This window comes from Molossus molossus, unplaced genomic scaffold (genome assembly GCF_014108415.1).
Source record: "Molossus molossus isolate mMolMol1 unplaced genomic scaffold, mMolMol1.p scaffold_m16_p_20, whole genome shotgun sequence".
Taxonomy (NCBI): Eukaryota; Metazoa; Chordata; class Mammalia; order Chiroptera; family Molossidae; genus Molossus; species Molossus molossus.
The window spans coordinates 17,345,091-17,360,897 of NW_023425356.1; the positions used below are offsets into that span (position 1 = coordinate 17,345,091).

Sequence of the window (15,807 nt, forward strand, 5' to 3'; positions counted from 1 at the left end):
GCATTGCCTTGATATGGAATGCCATTAGGTCCCACAAGGCAACATGCACCAATCAGAGCTGTTATTGCCCTCTATATAATTGGTTGTTTGTAAAACCATATTTGTCTGTAAGTTCTGTAGGGTAGAAGCTGCAGCTATTTTATTCACCATTATATTCCCAGTGTGTAGGTCAGGCCTGGCAAATAGTATGTACATATTTGTTGAATAAGTGAATGAATGAATTGGGGCATTACATTTTCCATTTGTTTCTGACCCACCCTCACCCCTCCACATTTAGGGCTGTTATTGGATTCTTTCAGGGTTTTCTCTCTTTACCTCCTTGAGATACTTTAGTGTCTTTACTCAGTGTGGACCAGGCCTTTACTACATCTGTAAAACTGGACTAATTGTGTGAGAGGATTACATTTGAAAATCAGTCTTGTACCTAGAAATAGCTTAAGGAACAAATTTTTACTGTTTGAAGTCAGTAGCAGCAGTAGGGAATTAAGAAAACATGGATTTCTTGCCTATTTACTTTCATGCAGATGGAAGCAATTGAAAGAGAAGGACCTCTATCAATGAGGGCTGACTGGCATTCAGATGACACGATATTGTACATAGAACACCCTAATGACTCCACCAAAAACTGCTAGGTTTAATAAATGAATTCAGCAGAGTAGCAAGATACAAAATTAACATTCAGAAATCAATGTCATTTTTATACACCAATAATGAACTCTCAGAAAGAGAAACTAAAAAAACAATTCCATTTACCATGGCAACATCAACAATAAATAAGATACCTAAGAATAAACTTAACCAAGGAGGTAAAAGACCTCTACTCAGAAAACTATAGGACATTAAAAATAAGAAACAGAGGAAGATACAAACAAGTGGAAGCATATACCATGTTCATGAGTAGGAAGAATTAACATCATTAAAATGTCCATATTACCCAAAGCAATATACAGATTCAACACAGTCCCAGAAAAATACCATTGATATATTTCACAGATCTAGAACAAATACTCCAAAATTTTATATGAAACAACAAAAGATCCCCAAATAGCTTCAGCAATGTTGAAAAAGAAGAGCAAAGTTGGAGGGGTCACAATAAAGATATCAAACTATGCTGCAAAGCCATTGTAATCAACACAGATTGGCACTGGCACAAGAACAGGCATATAGACCAGTGGAACAGAACAGAGACCCCAGAAATTGACCCACACCATTATGGTCAATTGATCTTTGACAAAGGAGGCAAGAGCATACAATAGAGTAAAGATAACCTCTTCAATAAAGAGTGTTGGGAAAATTGGAGAGGTACATGCAAAAAAAAAAGAAAAAAAAGAAACTAGACCACCAACTTATACTATACACAAGAATAGACTCAAATGGATGAAAGTCTTAAATGTAAGTCATGAAACCATAAAAATCCTAGAAGAAAACATAGGCAGTAAAATCTCAGACATCTTATGTAGCAGTATTTTCACTGGTACATCTCCTAGGGCAAGAGAACCAAAAGAAAAAAATAAACAAATGGGACACATCAAACTAAAAAGCTGCTGCACAGCAAAAAAACAAAACCACCAACAAAATGAGAAGGGAACCCACTGTATGGGAGAACATATTTGCCAATGATACATCAGATAAGATGTTAGTTTATAAAATATACAAAGAACACATAGAGCTCAACACAATAGTAGGAACACAATAATCCAATTAAAAATGGGCCCTGGATAGTGTGCTCATTGGTTAGAGCATTGGTCCTTGGACTGAGGGTCATGGGTTTGATTCCCAGTCAAGGTCATGTACATTGGTTGCAGATTCAATCTTCAGACCAGGCTGGGGTCATGCGGGAGGCAACTGATTGATGTGTCTCTCTTGCATCAATGTTCCTCTCTCTCTTTCTCTCCCTCCCTCCCTACCTTCCACTCTCTCTAAAAATCAATGGAAAAATATCCTCAGATGAGGATTAAAAAAAAAAAAAAATGGACAAAAGACCTGAATACACACTTCTCAAAAGAAGATATACACATGGCCAATAGATATGAAAAAATGCTCGTCACTAATCATCAGAAAGGTGCAAATAAGAATTTCAATGATGTATCACCTCAGCACCTGCCAGAATGGCTACTATATGTAAATCAATGAATAACAAGTGTTGGCGAGGGTGTGGAGAAAAGAGAACCCTAGTACACTGCTGGTGGGAATGCAGATTGGTGCAGCCACTGTGGAAAACAGTATGGAGTTTCCTCAAAAAATTAAAAATGGAACAGCCGTTTGACCCAGAGATCTCACTTTTGGAAATATATCCCAAGAATCCTGAAACATCAGTCAGAAAGAATATATGCACCCCTATGTCCATAGCAGCCTTATTTACAGTAGCTAAGATCTAGAAATAGCCCACGTGCCCATCAGCAGATGAGTAGATAAAAAAGCTGTGGTACGTTTACACAATGGAATACTATGCAGCTGTAAGAAAGAAAGATCTCCTACCCTTTGAGATGGCACGGATGTACCTGGAGAGTATTATGCTAAGTGAAATAAGCCAGTCAGAGAAAGACAAGTACCACATGATCTCACTTACATGTGGAATCTAACGAACAAAATAAAGTGACGAACAAAATAGGTTCAGAGGCATGGAAGCATGGAATAGACTGACAGATCTCAGAGGGAGGAAAAGGGGGTAGGGAGGACACAAAGAGATTAACCAGAGAATTTATATACCAGTATGCATAGCCCATGGACACACAGACAATCGTGTGGTGAAGGCCTGGGGTGGGGGGTGGGGTGGGATGAGAAGTTTTGTGTATCATTTGGTGGATGTAGATAAAGAGATGATGGAATCTTTGGGAGTCTGAATAGAATAGAGACACCCTAAAGGTGTGAAAGAGATAAATTGAAAAATGATTATTATTTTGGGAGCAGAGTGACTTAAGAGAAGGCAGGAGCAGATAAACATGTGTTTAACACATATTTTTGAATACTACTCAAAAATATTAGTAGCTGGGCACTGTGCTAAATGTTGGGGATTTACTGATGAGATAAATGGCTATCACCAATTTTTTCTACAACTTACAGTCTAGTAAGGAACACAGACATAAATTAGATAATTATTTCCAAATTATGAATTGTAATAAATACCTTTAGAAAAAGAAGCACAGCATGTTAAGAGGCAGAAATAACAGCTTGGGGTAGGCAGGTAATGTGTGTTTGAGAAGGTGACATGTCAGCTATGGATAGCAAGTCAGAATTAATTAGAAAAAGGTGGGGATAAGAGTTTTCCAGGCACAAGGAACAGCATGTGCCAAAATCCCTGAGGGAGGAAGGATTGTGATAATTATGAAATGAAAAAAAAAGTCAGAATGTAGAGCTTGTAGTGTTTCCAAAGGAGAGTCTGAAGAGGTAGGTACAAAACCTGGATAGGATTTGGAATTGTATCCTAAGTATAATGGAAATCATCAATGGGTTTGAACAGGCAAATGGCATAATCCACTGTATATGTAGATATCGTTATGGTGACTTTTTAGAAAATTTATTGACCCAGATGCACGGAAGCCAGGATTTTGAGGAGTGAGGAAAAAGGTGATGGCATCTAGGAATAGTAGTATGAGATTCTTGCATCATCCATACATGTATCCCTCACCCTATACTATCCCCTTAGCTACTGCATACCCAGGCCTGGTATACACAAGTGCACACACACATTCTCTCATTAGGCAGACCCTGCAGACTCCAATATTTATTCAGAATGCTTCAACCAGCTTCAGTCCCAGCAGGCACAGAATGGTCAAGCTTGTCCCCTGTTCCTTCACTTCGGCAGCGGAATGGAAAATGTCTGCCTTGAAATGGGAAGATGAATCTCGACCACTCAGGAGCTTGGGAGACTGCTAGTTGGAGGGGGACACTGGGGACTGAATTCTTTGATTTATCCTCAGAAGAGGAGGTAGCAGGGTCAGGGCAAGGGCCAACCAAGCTCTTTTTTAATGTGTTCTCAGTGGTGATTGTTGCAGTGAGAGTTGACCCTTAACAGGGCCGTTGATGTGATAAAACTTTTCCCACACACTTCACAGTTGAGAGATGACTAGGAAGGGAGAGGGCTTCTTCCCAAAGTGCTAAGGCTCAGTGATCTTTTCTTCTCTTTTTTTTTTTGCCTCCTCCTCTTACTTTCCAGTCACTTGTGACGCCAAGGCAGATTGACGGTTTGTTTGTGGTGTCTTGAGAGAGCCACACGAGCTGTTTGTATCCCAGTGTATTGCAGCTCACAAATGGTGTCTGTTTCGTGGTCCGTGGCCCACAGCCCACTGGGCCAGAGCTTGATGCTAATGAGGTCCAGGTCGTGGTTTCCATTTCAGTACAGCCCTCTTGGGTTCACTGTTACATTTACGGCCACAGTTGTACCCATAGGTCCCCTCTGGTTTTCAGTCAGTAGGACAGGGCAATAAGAGATCGGCATGAAAGCGATCCTGTTCCTCTGAAGCCAATACAGCCTACTTATTTTCCAGCAAAAATTCAGAATGCCATCTTCCTTAGCACTACTGGGGCATTTTGCTCTTCCTGTGTTTTTCCATCCTTCCCTGTCCCTCATTAGTCAGCGCAGAGCCCCCTTTCCCAAGTTGAAGACTAACTTGATCTGCTGTTAGCACTTAATGATTTCCATTTTTAATTTTGTCTTTCTAATTCTTCTTCCAACTAGCTATGCAAAGGTGGACAAGTCACTGTACCTCTCTGGTCCTGGTTTCCCCATCTGCACAAATGGACACTGTAGATTAGGTCCCAGGTCTGTTTCACCACTGATACCAGGTGTCTGGTGCAGTGTGTGCATGTAAACTGAGGCGAGGCAGACGCAGGCCCTGCCCTCGTGGATGTGAATTTGGAGACCTACCTAAGTTACAGGAGAGGTCAAAGGATAAGAAGTAACTAGCCGTATAAATAAGAGGGGGAAGAATATTTGAGCTGGAGAGAATAGGCTATGCAGAGGCTCTGAGGTAGGAAAGAAGTTAATGTTTAAGAAACCAATAGTAAGCCATCATGGCTGGAGTAAAATATGTGAAGGGAGGATATGTATTTGAAATATGTGTATTTATGAGGCAAAACTATGAGCCAGAAAAGTATTAGTAGCTACAGGAACCTCTAAGCATCTGAGGTGTCAGCAAAGGATGTGGTAGTGTGAAGTTTCATTCCAAGTTAGCCCAGACTCGTGGTGGCAACAGAGAAGGTAATTTCTAAAAACAAGTGATTTCTTATTCTTTTATCTGGCAGGTGAAATTACTAAGGGGTAATTGATGCCCTCAAAAAGTTGCCCAACTGAGCTTTGTACAGCATATTTTGGAGTTCACCAGCAGAGTTTGTGTGTGGAGACAGATGATGATTCATGCTGAGACTGTTTGGATTGAAGATTTAGTAGCGTGGTCAGGCACGGAAACAACACAGCTCTCCCTTTTCACCAGAGGCTTTTATGTGCTGGGTAGCTCATAACTTAGTGCTCTCTCCTTCTTTCCCTATTAACAGTCAGTCCTTTGCTTTTAGTTCCTCCTATATTCTACTGGCAGACTAATCTTCAAAGGCAATTTGACCCTGTCTTCTCCCACCCATGGACCTATGATAACTCCCTTTGCTTGTATCCAGTTCAGAATCCATAGTTGAATTCAAAGCTTCAGATGACCTCCAAACTTCTTCCTTTTATTAATTTATTCATTCATTCATTCATTTAATCCTCACCCAAGGATATACCCATTGATTTTAGAGGGAGGGAGGAGGGAGAAGAGAGAGAAAGAGAATGAGAGAACGAGAACATGGATTGGTTGCCTTCACTGTGTGCCCTGACTGGAGATAGAACCTGCAGCTTTCAATATACAAGATGATGTTCCAGCTGAGCCACACTGGCCAGGGCCAACCTTCTCCTTTTAAATCCCAGCCAAAAAATACACATCAGTTGTTTTGATGATCTTCAAGACTTAACTGTACCAGCCTTCATGAGCACCTCCCTCCAGCCCAGGATGTAGTAGGAAAAGGTAAATGATCTAAATGCACCCAACCCTTCCAGATGATCATCAAGAACCTTTTCTACTTCAGTATTTAGTGACCTTCTTCCTGTATTCATTTCTAACAAGGGTGTTCTTTAATTGTCTCGAGCTTCTATGCCTTCTCTGTGCTTTAGAACTCTAGGATCAGGGACCTAGTTTGTAGATCTTGCTGATCAAATCCAGGACTGGATACTTATCTGTGCTTAGTGCAGAAAGCAGTAGAGTTAGAATCAGACTGATCTGGCTTTGAATGACATGCTCACTTACTGTATTATGACCTTGGAAAGGTTACCTTACCTTTCTGAGCCTTGCTTCTTATTTTTAGGCTTCTGCGTTGGTTTCCTCCTGTGCCAAAAGGGTGGTAACATTAAGGAAACACAGTATCTCAGTAGATGTCCCATGGGAATTTTTGAACAAGTAACTGGAGTAACCACTGGGTTACTGTTTTCTACCTTCTGAATTTAAAAACTGGTTGATAGAATTGGAGTTAGGAGGAGAAAAAAAATCTGGGTGAAATGAGCTTGAGAAGGAATGTTGTTCTGGAGAAATGTGCCTGAAACTTTAAAAAAAAGGATCCATTCTGGAGAATTCTGACAAGTCAGTGTGCTCTTGGCTGTAGATTTGATCTTTCTATTGAGCAGTATCTAACAGATATGCAGTCCTAAGGTCTTCAGTGATGGTATTTAATCTTCAAAAATAAATCTCATTAAAAATAGTGAACTATACCCAAAGTACATTTAATATTTGGATAGTAATTTGCACTCATAAGTTTTCAAGTAATCGGATTGTGTGAGTCATGATTCTAATGCTCACTTTCATCCTCTCCACTTCCCCTTGCCTTTGTGTGCTTGGGAACCTGAGACACGCAGAGCTGCTTCTGACAAGGTGAGATTCACATCTCGTCTTTGTTAGGAATTTTAGAGCAGGTGGCTCTAGTTCAAATCCCAGCTCTCCTTGATTACAGAAAACTTCACACTAGGCAAGTTATTGTAATTCTCTGAGCCTGATTCCTCAACTATAAATGACATAATTTTTGTTACAACTCAAGTGCAGTGCCTGCCTCATCATAGGCAATTAGTGACTTTTTTTTTTATTCTCACCCGAGGACATTTTTGCACTTTATCTTGAGATATAGAGTGGAAGGGAGAGAAGGAGGAAGAGAGAGAGAGAAACATTGATGTGAGAGAGACACATCGAGTGTTTGCCACCCACACGACCCCAAATGGGTCCGGGAACAAACCTCAACCAAGGTACGTGCCCTTAGCGGGAACCAAATCCGGGCTTCTCTGGTCCATGGGCCAGTGCTCTAACCATTGAGCCAAACCAGCCAGGGCCAATCAGTGACTTTTGATTTTCTTTCCCAAGAGTGCCAAACTTGCATTCCAAGCTCTGTTTATTTACCTAGTCTGTCTTATTACAATATTTAAGTGTCTGGTTATTATAATGCATAAGGAATACATGAGATATTTTTAAACACAGTGTCTTATATTCAGAATTATCACAGAGCTAGTAAAAAAGAAGAATAACATCCAAATTGCTCACATTCAGCAAGTCATTTTAGTTTGAGGGTAGCATAGATATTTAAGTTAGCATAAGTGTAAGAGACAAGATTCTCAGTAATTCCCGGTTACAGCAACTCTTTACCTACTTCTTGGTCATGTTTTTATTTCTAAATCCCACCTGTATCCTAATTACACATCTCTCTGTATCGAAGGTAGCATGCCTGTCAGTGCAGTGAGGGAGCAAAGCTTTCTGTGATAAATTACATCATCTTCCCAGGGGGAAGTCATTGCCAATGCTTGCACTCACTCATGCAACTCACACACTCACGCACCTCAACTCACTCATTCATTCGGGTTCCTCAGCACTCCCTCGCTCTGCATTAGTTAATACTATGGATTGCAGCTGACAGATCCTTATCTGAAGTTAGGGAAACCCACTGCGAGGGACATCTTTCAGAACAGTTGTGCTCCTGAAAGGGTTCAGGGCAGTTGGGTTTCAGGAACAGTGGAACCATGACCTTGAATGCACCACGAGTCTTTTTCTCCTACGCACGTCCGATTTGCTCCTCTTATTTTCTTTGTTGACTGGCCCCTTCATCCTTTTGGTCCATGTGGCAAAGGGTCCCTTGTCCAAAAGTTTGGAAAGAGACACAGGGATGGGTAACTTGTATGAAATGCCCATCCTATATCAGTCAGTTATGCCCAGAAGGGCATGATCATGTAAAGACACGGTGGCTCCTTCAAGAATTACAGTGATGAAATGGGATGAGGAGAGGAGCACAGAAGGGGTGTGCTGAGCACATTGTTCCGGAGATGCCCACACACTTGTCCTGTCATCCTAGGCAGTGGGATCTTAGATGGGGATGCAAAAAAAAAAAAAAAAAAAAATACTCCTGAACCGAGGGGTTGTTGATTGCAACCAAGTGATGGGAGATAGCTGTGCAATTAAATAAGTGGAATAGAGTGATGTTGGTTTTGTAATACTGGGTGCAGTAGTGAGTGTAAAGTATAGTGTCATAATGGAGGTAAAGAACGGGTGTTCAGTTAGGTTAGATCTGACACAGCGAGCTTCTGCTAGCAGTGATGGCTGCACAGCTGGGTGCATTGCAGGCTTCCTGAAAGTACCGGAACTGATTGAATTACTGTTAGGTATTTTGGGGACTAGGGGTAGCCTCGGCATTTTCTGAGTTTAAGTGAGCATCATGTGCTTTTTCATTAAGAGGTCCCTTCATCGGAATACCTTTTGAATTATTCATTGAGTTATTTTACAAAGAGAAAGAAGGACATCTTCAGGGTTTTTTGTTTTTTGTTTTTTTTAGTTTTAGCCACCTGTTGTATTGTGTTTTAGAGAATTCAAATGACCTGAATATTAGTGCCTTTTGCTAGCTCTCTAAACTGGTATTAAACGACCTCCAATAAGATCAGTTCATCAACTTCTTATACAATTTAGCGGGCCTGGCACTGAACTGCTTGTTAATCACAAATTTCTTTTGTGTAAGTTGAAGACATACTCTTGTTCCTTGTCATGGGTCCGAGAGCCTTTGCCCTAGTCCCCCATCCATTGCTATTGTAGTGACCTGCAGCGAGTCCACAAATGGCCTCATGTTTATCATCCTTCAGTTTGCTCTTTTTCAGGCAGAGCATACTGATCCTTTTTCCATCTTTTACTACATTGGGTCTTTAGTCCACAATTCCACATCTGTGAAGCTTGGGTGCCTCAGGTTGAGCACAGTTTGCTTCAGTCTCCTTGTTTTGGCTTTGTTTTTCCATATTTTACCAAGGCTTTTATTGTCCTTAATCTTTTCTCTCTACATTTTCTTGCACTTACCTTCATTTTTAAATTAAACTTCTTATTTGGAGATCATTGTAATTGCACATGCAGCGATAAGTATTAATACCCTTTACTAAGTCTCCCTCAGTGGTAACATCATCTGGCATATCATTGTTCAGTATTATAACCAGGTTATTGACGTTGATTGTCAAGATACAGAGCCATTGCCATAACATTTTGACTTTTACATTCCTTCTCATTATTCTTTTTCTTAACTCACCTCTTAGACTCTTCTCTCCTTGCTCTTCTCAGTTATATATTCATTGTCCCAGGGATTTAACTGAATCAAGAATCCTAAAAGATTTATCTTCTCTTTGATAGCTTGGCTAAATTCTCATGTTGTCAGAGTTTCTAGGGGTAGCAACTCCCATTTTTTCCTTTAAATCATTTGCCTAGAATTGCCTGGCCGGTGTGGCTCAGTGGTTGAGCATCAACCCATGCACCAAGAGATCGCTGGTTTGATTCCTGTTCAGGGCACATGCCCAGGTTTTGGGCCCAATCCCTGCGTGGGGCATGCAGGAGGCAGCCAGTCGATGTTCTTTCTCATCAATGTTTCTGTCTCTCTCCCTCTCCCTTCCTGTCTCTCTAAAGTCAATAAAGAAAAATAAATAAATCAATCATTTGCCTAGACTAGATATCATTTGGATGGCTTAAGGTGGCCTTAAAATTCATGAGAGAACCTGATCTGCCGTGAGTCTGCTTGGCTTAATTCCAGGCCAGTCACATTAGGGTGAAGGATATGTGGGGGCTGGTATGGTACTAATCCTTCGAGACCTAAGAGCCCTAATCAAAGGCACTTCCCCCCAAAGGGCAGTTCTGCACGGAGGATGTGGACGAGTGCCTGCTGCAGCCCAACGCCTGTCAGAATGGGGGCACCTGCACCAACCACAAGGGAGGCTATGGCTGTGTGTGCGTCAATGGCTGGAGCGGAGACGACTGCAGTGAGAACATCGATGACTGTGCCTTCGCCTCCTGCACTCCAGGCTCCACCTGCATTGACCGCGTGGCCTCCTTCTCCTGCATGTGCCCAGAAGGGAAGACAGGTAAGGCCAGCAGAAGGCCAGAGCTGGGGGAGAGAGGGGCCGCGAGCAGTCAGGATTTCTGCCTTCTTCTCTTCCATTCTGGTAACTGTGTCCTTTTAATTACCGTCGGTAGGAACATGTCACTCAAGAATGTTCTGGAAATGTAATCTCTAGCCAAAGTGCTATGAAGTCAGTCTTTTTCTTTATCACTTGTGGCTCTCATCTTAACTCTGTGCACCTCAGATTTTCATCCTAAAAAAATGAAAGTTAGTCACTACTGCCTTGGGAGCATCTGTTGACCTCCTTAAGATCGTAGGCTGAAAAGCACTTCAGAAATTAAGACAAAATTACTAATAAATGGATGTAGGGACTCCATATTAAGAAGAAATAGCCCACTGACTCAGAAGGAGTTGGCAGGACAGAGCATTTAAGTGCATTCCAGCTCTCAGTGTCTACAGAACCAGTCCTCTAAGGGGGGATTTTACTGACTCGGAGTTAACAGCTTCTGGTTCCCGGAGTAGAAAGCAGTGAGTGCAGGAATGTCGTGGAAGAAGGCAGTGCAGGTGAGAGAACTCTGTGCCTAGCAGTTGTTCAGTGTTCTTGTAGCTGTGCCTTTCCAAGAGGCCCGCCTCCAGCTTTGTAGAAGAAGCGTAGCTACCTGTTCTTAACCTAATTGCAGAGTGGAAAATCCCGTTCCCATGTGAACTATGTAGAACACGGGGCCTGCTGATATCTTCAGCGTCCTGAGGGCCCTGGAGCCAGGAATGTTGGCACTCTTAAAAGGCTGCCCAAGCACAGGCTGATGATGCTCAGCTGTTTCTTGTGTTATTTTTTCCTTCTGAGGCTAGTGAAATGCTAATGCCTCCATGATCACCAGGTAGCATGATTTTGGGAAGAAGGTTGCCAAATAAAATACAGGATGCATGCAGTATTTTGGACATATAGTAGAATATTCTCTGAAATTACTGTTGAACTGGGTATCCTGTCTTTTTGTTTGCTCAGTTTGGCAGTTTTGTAGGAAGCCTATCACCATTTTCCTGTCTCTGTCATCGAACCATCTCACTTTATGGCCTGTAGAAAACTCTGCCCTGAGGAGAGGTCTAGCTCAGGGCTCAGGGTCAAGGACACCAGGGTTGTCTAGAGAAGCTCCTTACTTGGCAGCATGTTCCTGAGGGACAATTAGCCAAGGGGAAGTTTTCTCAATCTCCATAGTGCATTTTGGTGAGACAATGTGAGGTTTTTCCTCCTCCATGAAAGAGACAACTCTTCCCCAAGTAGAGACATTTTCTCTTTGTTCTGTGACAGGTCTCTTGTGTCATCTGGATGATGCATGCATCAGCAATCCTTGCCACAAGGGGGCACTGTGTGACACCAACCCCCTGAATGGGCAGTATATTTGTACCTGCCCGCAGGGCTACAAAGGGGCTGACTGTACAGAAGACGTGGACGAGTGTACCATGGGTGAGTTTACGGACCTTTCCTCTTCCTCCTGCATCAGTTGAGCTCGGCAAGCATTTAACCTGAAGTGCATTTTACTCTGGGAGCATGTTTCCCCAACCTCCCGTCTGTTACTTGCCCCCTGTTTCCAACTCTCCTTTCAGCGTAATCATATATTTTTTTCTGGGAATTGAAATACATGGACGGTCGGTACTTGATTCTTAATGTAAAGCCCAGCCTCAGAGACAGTTTGGACAAAAGAGCAGCAGAGACACATGAGAATGAGGTTGCTTAGTCTTAGTCATTTTTGATTTGTTAACAAGAAAACAGGACTTTGAGGACCAGACTGTTGAATGCCTGGCCCTAACATTTGTAACGGTCAGTCCCACCTCTGTCGTCCGCACTTGTGGAAACTCCATCGCTTTGATCCTGGGGATTGGGTCTTGTGTCTTTCAGCCAATAGCAACCCTTGCGAGCATGCAGGAAAATGCGTGAACACAGACGGCGCTTTCCACTGTGAGTGTCTGAAGGGCTATGCAGGGCCTCGTTGCGAGATGGACATCAACGAGTGCCATTCGGACCCCTGCCAGAACGATGCCACCTGCCTGGATAAGATTGGAGGCTTCACGTGTCTGTGCATGCCAGGTACTGGGGCCCACCCGTGTGGTCTAGACAGGAGGCACCACACTGCGCTTCTCTTAGCTGAAGCACTCAGGCGGTGCGGCCACTCCATGAGCCCTGCCAGCGATGGCGGGCTCCAGCCGAGGGCCCTCAAGGAGTGAGCCAGTGCTCGAGCCCTTAGAGCTGTGGAGACCCAGCCGAACAAGCCCATTATATCAAAACTCAGATACATGTGAGAGAGAATTTCAGAAGTGAATGTATTTATGCAAGTATTTATTAATAAAGTATTCACCATAAGAATCCTTTAAATAGCAAGCTTATCTGATTCCCTTATGCATTACAAATATCATGCCGTTCCATTTAAAGAAATACATTTTACCCATAATTATGTAAGAACCTGCCATTTATCCTTGGCGATGTCACATGATGACTGGTTGTACTTTGGAGCTCTTCTGCAGAGACTGTTTCTTGACTTGTCAGAGAGCACAGCTAGAGCAGCTCACAAGGAACGTTGACAGCGGCTGCTTGCCCCATTAAGGATGCGAGTCACTCGAGCCGTGGGTGGCCCTCCTGACCTTGACCTGCACCCTGAGAGCAACAGCATCTCTGACTCAGCTGGTCTTTAGGAACCAGTAGTGGGGATCCCCTGGGCCTGGGGCTGTCCTGAAAGCAAAGCCTGGACTGGTCAGAGAATGTGGCCCAGTCTTTGTTGGCATGTTAGGTGTTACCAGTGTCTTTGGAGGTAACCTCTTCACAGTGACACAATATCCCAGAGGAGTCCCCTGTGTGATCTGTCACTATCATGGCATAGTCCCCTGGTGCTCTGCAGAAATGTTGGTGTTCATAGAGGATATAGTCATCTTTGTGAGTTTGTGCTTTCTTGGCTGGAATATACTTTCTCTCTAAGCCACTTGTGTGGTTCGTTTTGTTCAGGTTTCAAAGGTGTGCATTGTGAATTGGAGATAAACGAGTGTCAGAGCAACCCCTGTGTGAACAATGGGCGGTGTGTGGATAAAGTCAATCGCTTCCAGTGTCTGTGTCCGCCTGGTAAGTGCCCACCACCTGCGCCTGTTATCTCTGAAAGCGCAGAGCTGACTGACACAGGGAGGAGAGGGGAGGAGGGAGAGAATGTGTGTGGGCTCTGCATGAGGAAGTCATTAAAGTGAGCACGTCAGGGTAGGAGAGTGTGTACAGAAATGGGGAATTTGTTTCAGCTAGTGTGTCTTTCAAATCCTTTGTGGCCAGAAGTCCAAGTCTGTTCTGAAAGACCCATGACCTCTCTGTCTGTGTATATATTTCAGAAAATTCATATCTCACAGAGGACTTAGTTTTAGGCTATTCAGGATTTTACTTGCCTCCCATTGGTTATTAGTCTTGAAGCCCATGGCTGAGATTATTATTTTTAGACATTTCACCTCTGAGTCCAAAAACAGACAACACAAGACATTCTTTCCAGAGAGTGCTCTGCCGTCCTTGCTCCCTGAAGCTGGTGAAGACGTGCCAGATTGTCTGCCATCGCTGTAGCACCTCTCGTCGTTTCGGAGAGACGCTCCCTGCTCCTCCGACACTGCCCTTGCTTGTTGGAGAGCTTCACCTACAACCGTTCCGTCCCTGTCTGAACTAGAAGGGAAGTGTATGTGGGGAAGAAACAGGTGGAGACACACACAGGTGCCTCGGGTGCCTTGAGCTTCACCCAAGTATCCTCGCTACCTACCGGGGAGAATAATTTTACTCTTGCTGACCCTTTGGTATAAGCCCTGCCAGGAACTGAACCCAGCACTTCTCAGGCATCGTTCCCAGAGCGAAGGCAGACATAGGATAGTCCTGTGACTCCTGTCATCACTGTCCCTTTCAAGGTTTCACGGGGCCCGTTTGCCAGATTGACATTGATGACTGCTCCAGCACTCCGTGTCTGAACGGGGCCAAGTGCATCGATCACCCGAATGGCTATGAATGCCAGTGTGCCACAGGTGAGGTTTCCTCCGTTTACCCTCCTGGGGGGTCCACCTGAACAGAACAGGAGACTGCCCTCCTCCAGCTGCCCTCCAGGCCAGGCCACTGGAAGGGGCGGTGCTGTTTGGAGACATCCTGTCCCAGCGTATTTTTTCTGCTCTCACTGTTTCCTTCGCAACACCTGCCGCCTTCTCCACCACAACCGTGGCCTGGCCTGGACATTTCCATTTGGTGTCCATGGCTCTCTGGGACAGACTTTGGCAGCAGCGAGTGTCCAGCTGGCTTGACGTACTCCTTTGGGAAAGGGAAGAATTCCAGTTGAAAGCTATTTTTCACTGGGGCCTCTCAGCAGGAGGCTGGTTGCTGGGTTTCGTGAGCCAGGCCCAGGGACCTCGGGGCTGTTGTCAGGGCAGAGGACCCCTGCCGGGAGGACACGCATGGGGAGTCGGGTGTTTCTCAGAACAGGTGCGAGAGCTCCGTCTGGGGGCCTGAGCGCTCTCCTGAGTTCTGCTACTAGAGGGAGAAAGAATCTGTTTATAAGTGCTCTCGTTTCTGATCTGTGGCCACATTTCTCATTTTGGAGTGATCCAACGAAGCCAGACGTCCCCTATTACATATCTGCTTCTGCCCAGACCAATATGGTAGAAATGGACTAGAAATGATTAGAAAATATGATTTTCCCATTTCTTTTTTATCCCACTGTTTAAGAGCGAAAGAAGGTAGGAATATAATTCAAGACATTGTTTTTTATTTTAGAAAATGAGTTCTTACATAATTTTGTTGTTTTTATTAATCCTCACCCCAGAATATTTTTCCTTTTTTTTTTTTTAAGAGAGAGTGGAAGGGAGGTGGCTGAGAGGGAGAGGGAGAGAGAAAAAGAAACACTGACGTGAGAGACTCACATTGATTGGTTGCCTCCTACATGACCCTGACTGGGGCTGGGATTGAACCTGCAACCCCAGTACGTGCCCTTGACCTGAATGGAACCTGTGACTTTCGGTCCATGGGCCAATGCTCTAACCGCTGAACCAAACCAGCCAAGACTTAAAGACTTTGAAACATTATGTGCATTTTTTTCTGATCACAGTAAAGCAAACTATGTCACGGAAATACACAATTAATATTTCAGTACTAGTAGAACACTACCACTCATTAAGCCTACTTAGATAGGTCCTGTCAGAGGAACCACTTACCTTCCCTCTCTCTTCAGGAACTAGTCTCTGGTTGGAGAAGTTCCAGGTTCTGCCCTCCTCTGGCAGGGTTATGCTCACAGAGAGTGACCTTCCTAGGAGAGAGGTGAAGAACCTTGAAGTCTTGTTGAAGAGGGAGAAGATTAATGTCGCATGAAGGAGTTTTTATTTGTCCCAATTTCATATAAATGCTTGTAACTTGTTCAAACAAGTATTTATTGAAAACTTACTATTTATGCATAG

The 15,807-nt window shown here is 43.6% G+C and overlaps 1 protein-coding gene across 3 annotated transcripts in view; it reads left to right on the forward strand.

Annotated features, from left to right (window-relative positions):
- NOTCH2 (notch receptor 2) overlaps nucleotides 1–15,807 on the forward strand; it is a 166,603-nt gene that overhangs the window by 95,581 nt on the left and 55,215 nt on the right. For 2 of the 3 annotated variants that reach the window (XM_036271970.1, XM_036271969.1), the window contains exons 6-10: nucleotides 10,151–10,384; nucleotides 11,669–11,824; nucleotides 12,257–12,445; nucleotides 13,355–13,468; nucleotides 14,278–14,391. In XM_036271970.1, the coding sequence (XP_036127863.1) occupies nucleotides 10,151–10,384; nucleotides 11,669–11,824; nucleotides 12,257–12,445; nucleotides 13,355–13,468; nucleotides 14,278–14,391 (807 nt within the window). Of the gene's footprint in view, nucleotides 1–10,150; nucleotides 10,385–11,668; nucleotides 11,825–12,256; nucleotides 12,446–13,354; nucleotides 13,469–13,877; nucleotides 14,392–15,807 lie in introns of those variants that run through there. The other variant, XM_036271971.1, reaches the window with a different exon arrangement.